General features: G+C 36.5%; 1 protein-coding gene across 1 annotated transcript; it reads left to right on the top strand.

Moving 5' to 3' along the window:
• The first annotated feature begins 287 nt into the window (after positions 1-287).
• Positions 288-7,718, top strand: hnrnpa1a (heterogeneous nuclear ribonucleoprotein A1a). Its single transcript, XM_042733562.1, has 10 exons — positions 288-442; positions 1,090-1,212; positions 1,286-1,432; positions 2,609-2,819; positions 3,803-3,895; positions 5,649-5,717; positions 6,045-6,110; positions 6,202-6,363; positions 6,538-6,675; positions 6,787-7,718. The coding sequence occupies exons 1-10, from the start codon at positions 305-307 to the stop codon at positions 6,846-6,848; spliced, it is 1,209 nt and encodes a 402-aa protein (XP_042589496.1). The 5' UTR covers positions 288-304; the 3' UTR covers positions 6,849-7,718.
• The last annotated feature ends 545 nt before the right edge of the window (positions 7,719-8,263 follow it).

Genomic DNA, 8,263 nt, shown 5'->3' with positions numbered 1-8,263 from the left:
ACACAACACATTTCTAATGAATGCGTTAATGCAAATTAATGTGATGCATGCAAAGGAAATGTAGAACATACTAATAAATTAGGAAATTTAGGGAAGAAAAGATTTTCATGCATATATTAACAAAACAGTAAGGGAAGTGGCTAATAAATAATCAGTTTGAAGTTGTTAGGGCATCAAAGGTTTTTTTTATTATTATTATTAATTTATTATTAATTTATTTGCATTATACTGGCGTTATTATGAGAATTTAAGAAGAATCCATTAAACCAATAAGTTTAAACACTCTAACACAATAGGTGGCGGTATGCACCTGGCACGCTGGTCTTTAACCCGCGATGAAAACAGAAGAAGAACGCGTCGCGCTGCTAGCGGTTGCGCAGAGTCGCTGCGAGTTTGTGCGAGGTCTGCTGTCAGTCACCGGGAGTGCGCCATGTCCAAAGAGGTAAAAACCCTCAAAAATATTGTGGTTTTGCCATATAGATTGCGTTATAACTGTTATGTATTTTGTGATAGCTATGAAGTCAAATGTAAAAGAGTGAAATAATTTAATTATAGAAATTATTTTTGGGTAAAAGCGCCAGTTTCCTCGCGGCTTCGTCTAATTTCTTTGTTCGCAGCCGAGGATCGTGTAGATACATGATTTAAAACGCAATTCCTTTTTTTATTTATTGTTTCAACCCTTCATTTTGCTTTCATTTGTGCTTTCCTAAATCAGTGTTTCTTTGCGTAAATGTGTTTTTCCATTGGATTTTTTAAAAAAATATATACATTTTATTGGTTGTGACGCTGTAGGCCGCAGTATTGCAGATGCGCTCCTGCATCACAGATCGATTTTATCGACACAACATGGGAAGTGCTTGATAGCATTGGCAGTTTTGATATTGATAAATTCACGAGGTAGTTCAGTTTGCATCCTTTGCTTTAAAGAAACTTGTTTTTCAGTGCTCCTTTGGTTTGTGTTTTTGCAATGGGGTGCAGGGAAAACCGCCTAACGTTAGAGAACTCATTTTAAAAAAGCTGTTTCTGTTTGAATAGGTAGGCTGTTTGTGTAATGTTGTCATTTAATGTATTTTATTTTAATTCCCACAGCAACAGACCCCCCGTGAGCCTGAGCAGCTCCGAAAGCTCTTTATCGGGGGCCTCAGTTTCGAGACAACAGATGAGAGTCTAAGGGCCCACTTCGAGCAATGGGGAACTCTTACAGACTGTGTGGTGAGTACATCTGCGTGCATTCACATGCTAATGAATGAGAGCGGGCTCTGAAACTACTCCTGTCTGCTCGCAGGTGATGAGGGACCCCAACACAAAGAGGTCGAGGGGTTTTGGGTTTGTGACCTATAGTTCGGTAAATGAGGTGGATGCGGCGATGGATGCTCGTCCCCACAAAGTGGATGGAAGAGCTGTTGAACCCAAGAGGGCAGTGTCTAGAGAAGTAGGTGTTCATTCTGAGAAACCTTACAGTCTGTGAAACCTTACATTTTGAAAATCAAATTCAATACATTTATTTGTTATTCTGATATTTGTGGAATATATATATATATATATATATATATATATATATATATATATATATACACATACATACAGTACAGACCAAAAGTTTACATTACTATTTTTAATGTTTTTGAAAGAAGTTTCATCAAAACATCAATACATCAAAAATAATATCAAAAATAATTTTAAAAATGCAATTTATTCCTATGATTGCAAAGCAGAATTTTCAGCATCATTAAATTTATTATACTTTACATTATCATTTATTTCTGTGATGCAAAGCTGAATTTTAGGATCATTATCACATGATCCTTTAGAAATCATTCTAATATGATGATTCACTATCAAAGTTGGAAACAGTTCTGCTGCTTAATATTTTTTTCAGAACGTAATACTTTTTTAGGATACTTTGATGAATAAAAAGTAAAAAAAAAAAAAAAGAAGCTATGTTTTTAAAATATAAATATTTTGTAATAAAAATATACACTACTGGTCAGTAATTTGGGGTCAGTAATTTTTTAAAGTAAAATCAATAACTTTTATTCAGCAAGGATGTGTTAAATTGATAAAAAGTTATAGTAAAGAAAATATATTATTAGAATTTTTTTTTTATTTTGAATAAATGCAGTTCTTTTTAACCTTTTATTCATCAAATATATTAGACAGCAGAACTGTTTCCAACACTCATAATAAATCAGAATATTAGAATGATTTCTAAATGATCATGTGATAGACTGGATGTTACATGTGACACTGAAGGCTGGAGTAATGCTGAAAATTCAGCTTTGCATCACAGGAATAAATTATTTTTTTTAAAGTATATTCAAATAGAAAACTATTATTTTAAGTTGTAATAATATTTCACAATATTACTGTTTTTTCTGTATTTTTGATCAAATAAATGCAGGCTTGATGAGCAGAAGATTCTTCTTTTAAAAACATTAAAAATAGTAATGTTTCCAAACTTTTGACCTGTACTGTATGTATGTATGTATATATGTATATATATATATATATATATATATATATATATATATATATATATATATATATAATATATTTATAAGTAGATATATATAATATATTGCAATAATTGATCATATGCTGCTTTCAGGACTCAAGCAAACCAGGTGCTCACTCCACTGTTAAAAAAATGTTTGTGGGCGGAATCAAAGAAGACACAGATGAGGAACATCTGCGCGAGTATTTTGGCCAGTTCGGTAAAATTGACGAGGTGAACATCATGACTGAGAAGAACAGTGATAAGAGGAGGGGCTTCGCCTTCATAACATTTGATGACCATGATGCTGTTGACAGGATTGTCAGTAAGTGACTGCCACTCATTTGTGTCCACTATCTATAGCAGTTTTAGCCCCCAATTACAAGTTGGCACTTGTATCACAATGCATCTTTTCTAACATATTTGTATCGGTAAAAAAAAAAATTTATGTAAGGAATAATTGGCTCCGGGCCGTTGAATTATTAGAAAAATAATGCACACCCAAGGTGGTGATGCGGCCACAACGCACAAGTGGATTCGTCCGTTTTTTTTACTTAAATCGCTTTTGTGATGTGTATTTACTTTCAGAAAATTGTCTGTCATGTTGTTTTTGTTAGTCCTGTAATTTCCGTTATTACAGCTTTACTATATGCGAAGTGATATGGAACTGTAATGTGGTCAGGAGAGCTGCCTGGAACTACGTTCGCCTTGCGTTTCCCAGAAAATAATTGCACACCTCAGAACGTTCGACAACCAATCAGATTCAAGCACACACAACACACATACAAAAATAAAAAGTAATTATTAGGCCTGAGAATCGAACCCACAACCTTAGGGGTAGGAGTCAAACTCTCTAACCACTAGGCCACGACTTCACATCTTCCCTTTTAAGTGCATTCGCTTATCACTGCTGCAACTTGAATATGACGCATCACAACAGAGGCGTTAGAAGTTAGTTAGAATTGCTGTCTGACTGAACCAAAGAAATAAAAGCAAATATCTGTACCATATTAAATCATATATATATATATATATATATGTGTGTATTATTTTTTTTCCCCCCAGTGCATCATATTGCAATTAATCGCATTTTGTTGAATCGAATCGAAATCAGATCGCACTGCATCGTAATGGGGTGAATCACATCACATAGCTGCTTCATATATATCTTTAATGTATCATATCGTTTGCTGTGCATCGAGATGTGTATCGCATTGGCCTCAGTTATGGAGATGCACATCCCTAATATATATGTATGTGTGTGTGTCTCCTTTAACACAGTCTTCATTTGTTCCATTTAACCCACAGTACAGAAATACCACACAGTGAATGGACACAACTGTGAAGTCAGGAAAGCTCTCTCCAGAGAGGAAATGAACAGGGTGTCCGTGAATCAACGAGGTAAGAATTAGAGCCCGACCGATATTGATTTTTTGGGGGCCGATACCGATATTAGGGAGTACTAAAGGACAGATACCGATATATCGGCCAATATTCTTTAAGTGTAGCTGATATTATAGTACAGTATAGTCAAACGTTTGGACCCACTTCCCATTCGTGTCCAAACTTTTGACTGGTATTGTGTATAGAATACAGTACATAGTGTACATATACAGATAGAATGTGTGTGTATGTGTGTGTGTATATATATATATATATATATATATATATATATATATATATATATATATATATATATATATATATATATATATATATATATATATATATATATATATATATATATATAATGATAACTCAAATGTGGTGATCAAACACTTATAATGATGTGACAAACACAGGCCTGTGTAGTGGAGGCAGGGTATTTAACAATTTAACAAACTTTATTATTCAAAATGAGTGACATCAGTGCACTTAACCGTAAACTTCACTTATTATAAATAACTTTAAACACAAATAGAATATATATTTATATATTTATACAAATATATATATATATATATATATATATATATATTACTTGAATTAAGAAATTAAACAAGGTAACTGTGTAGGACAAGCAAGCTACTGCCAAACCAACAGGGGCAGGTTTATGCAGGAAGAACAGATTTTTCAAATGTAGACATCTAAAATAAATAAATAATACTATTTTTTTTTTTTTTTTTGTTCACAAACTATGTGTTGTGTATTTTCTGGTAATCAAATGAATATGCAGAATATCATAGGGCCCTACTAATGTATCAAATGAATATGATAAGCTCATTGTGAGAGTGAAAGATGGGGACTTTGTTGATTATTTACTTGGCATTGAGTCTCTGCAACTAGGTGACAACGTAGCGTTAAATCACCATTCAACAGACTCAAGCCACCGCTGCACTGTCGTCTGTTGGACTGCAGAAAGATACTAACTTTTCAATCTGCTACGTTACTGAATGTACTGACAAACTATGCTTGTCATAAATAGAACGAGGCATCAGTTTACTGCATCCAGTGTAGACAACATCACTATTATAATAGGTTTTATTCTATACAGGACGCGATTGGCGTGGAGCGACAAAATACAATAGAATTCTATTGTATTTTGTCACGCCGTGCGATGACAAAGCATGAGTTCTGGGCCGTGGCAAGGCCAGTATGAACACCTGCACTGACTGAGTGGCCGCAACACAGGCTTTAATGCACTGCAGACGCGTGCCGTGATGCGCAGATCAGCTCTAGTCTCTAGCATCACTGAATCTGCTGTTAAAAATGAGCCATCCATCCATCATATCATCATGCAAAACTATGAATTAGAATCAATGTAATGCCATCTCTACACTACAGTGACCTGGCTTGCCAGTAGCAAACAATGGAGCGCGCTCTGCTGGTCAAGCAAATTACACCATTCAGAAGCATTTAATCTGCGTTATATGTTCTGTAAGAAAAAAAAAATTCATAACGGCCACATATTTGCTGATATCGCATATATCGGCGACAGGTTCATATCGGCCAATAATATCGGCTAAACGATATATCGGTCGGGCTCCAGTAACACTTACACACTGGAAAAGGAATGTAATAACACAGACCTCAGGGAGAATAAAATGTGCCACAGCAACATTTTTATTTTAGCTGTCTTGATTTGTTGCATAGCTCTTTGATTTATCCAAAAGACCTGAACTAAATTAACTTTTTCATTAAACTCATCTTATAGGCGGACGAGGAGGAGGAGGAGGTGGTGGTGGTGGTGGTGGAAACTTTGGCAGAGGTGGAGGATATGGAGGTACAGTTTTGCATATGTTCTTATTTCTGTTTTATAGTTTGTAGTGCTCTATCGCAGAGATTCTCAAAGTCTGTACCTTACTAAACACAAAATTTACGAATTATGCAGATATCCTCAAATGTGCGTAATTGTATCAAACCCAAAGTGGTTAGATTAATCCTACTTCATTTCACTTTGTACTGTGCATGTTTCATCATGGAATAATTGGAAATGATTATTTGGGATGTAAGGAAAAATTCGATAACACACAGATCCACCTTTTTGAGAACTACTGGTCCACAGTGTTTCTTGTGAGTTATTAATTTTGAAATTTCTTTCCTTTTGTAGGTGGATATGGAGGAGGAAGAGGTGGTTACGGTGGAGGCGATGGATATAATGGCTACGGAGGGAATGGTATATAAAGATTTTAAGAATATGATTCTCATTGCATTTGACTGTTAAACAGTGTTTCCATGATAATGTTTATCTCTAATCTCTTTATCAGGTGGTTATGGTGGAGGTGGACCTAATTATGGTGGCAACCGTGGTTATGGAGGAGGCAGCGGAGGTGGTGGCGGCGGCTATGGAAACCAGGGTGGAGGCTATGGTGGTGGCGGCGGTGGCTATGATAACTACAACAATGGTGGTGGAGGCAACTTCGGAGGAGGTCAGTTATCTTGTGAACCATTTTGTCATTTTTGTTCTCCTAGGTTTGCTTTTTTTTTTTTTTTTTTTTTTTTTTTTTTTTTTTTTGTTCAGTTATAAGATGTGCGAGTAAAGTTCTTCTGCTGCGCTGCCTCTGTAGCAGATAAGATTTTAAAGAATCGCTGTATTTTTGCAGGCAACTTTGGAGGTGGCGGAGGCTACAACGACTTTGGCAACTACAACAATCAATCTCCCTCTAACTACGGCCCAATGAAGGGAGGAAACTACGGAAGTGGTGGAAGGAGCGGTGGTGGTGGTGGTGGCCCATATGGCGGTGAGTGAACATTGCAGTGTTATTGAATAAGTACATTTGAATTCAAACCATTTCCATTCCACGCTGAAATGTTCTGAGATGTCAGATGTCTCAATCACGGTTCTTTTATAGGTGGTTATGGAGGAGGCTCTGGTGGGGGTTATGGAGGAGGCTCTGGTGGGAGAAGGTTTTAGATTCAAGGGTAAGAATTGCCCCACGTATGGAAGAGGCCTATGATGTTAGCCATTAGTTTGTTTTTAGCTCATCCATGTCCAAACATCTCATAAGATGCGTAACCTATGCAAATGTTAGCCCGTAATCACTCTTCAACTGGTCGGTAAATAAGTAAAACTATTGAGTTTTCAGTGCAGGGGATCCAGCAGCAAACCTTCAAATCTAATAAAGCTAAGATCCAGTATCACAAGACGAATGTTGATTTTGAGTTGCTCTCCAAACCTGGCTGCAGCACATGCAAACTCATCCCCATTGTCCTAACCATGCAGTCTTAGCTGACCTGAAGGTTTGCTTCTGTGCTACTACTACTCATTCCCCTCCAGTTCAGCTCTTGATAAAGACAAAGCAAGGTTGCAAAGTGTAACTGAATTTATGTTCCGTATTGTCCAACAGGCCACAGTACTTAGAGGAGAGCCAGAGAGAGATGACAGGGAAAGGAGAGAAGCAAGCAGGTTTACACCTAGATCTGCCCAGCCAAGCAGTGTGGTGGCGATATTAACGTCTGCCATACGAAGAGAACTTGTTCAATAGGGGAGGAAAATCATGTGGGAATGGGGGTGGGGGGGTCTGAAGGTGTTTAAAAAAAAAAAGGAACGTTTCAAAAGTACTCTTGTCCTGGAAGACATTTACTAGTTTGTAGTTTTCCCTTTTTTGTCTGTGAAGTGCAAAGCATTCCAATGAGATTTTATGCAGGGTTTAATTGTTGTGTTGGCTTTTCTCTTGAACCAGTAGGGTGTCTGTCTTTTTTCTTTTACATTTCTTTTCCTTTTTTTTTAATGTGAACAGTCACCAATCAAGATTAAATAAACCGCTCCAGTTTTTTTATTTAATTGTATTCGTCAGTGTTTTGATTTGGGAAATTGTGAATAATCGCCCAGATGCATGAATGATTGATTGTGTTTTACGCAACAGACCCGCAGCATGCTCTGATGCTGTTGGGTATTTGTCTTTTGTGATGTAGATTTAAAGCTTTACCCTAAAGTCACTTTGACCTTTGGTTAAAGCATTCATAAGCCTGGGTTACTGGATAATTAAAGTAACGCTGGTTTGTTTCAACTTTCATGTGAAATACCTGTAAAGAAATCAGAGATCTATGAATTGAACTTCAGCAAAACTTTAATTAGTTTGTTCATTTATATTTATAATTGGGCCTAGCACACATCCTGGTTCATGTTTTGGACGAACGATGTTTCTTTGAGTTCAGTTGGGGAATGAAATCCATAAGAGGATATTTAGCAACTCTGAAATGCCTCCTGAAGGCAATCTTGCGAATAAGCGGTCAGACTATCTGATGAAGTGCCAGCAAAGATTCTAGCCATCGGGAGGAGCCAGCTTAAAGGCTAGCCAAAGAGAAGAGACTTTTCAGAAGCGGTCC

Source organism: Cyprinus carpio, chromosome B11 (assembly GCF_018340385.1).
Source record: "Cyprinus carpio isolate SPL01 chromosome B11, ASM1834038v1, whole genome shotgun sequence".
Classification (NCBI taxonomy): domain Eukaryota; kingdom Metazoa; phylum Chordata; class Actinopteri; order Cypriniformes; family Cyprinidae; genus Cyprinus; species Cyprinus carpio.
The sequence above is the reverse complement of the archived record's forward strand: the minus strand, read 5'-3'. Positions and strand labels throughout refer to the sequence as shown.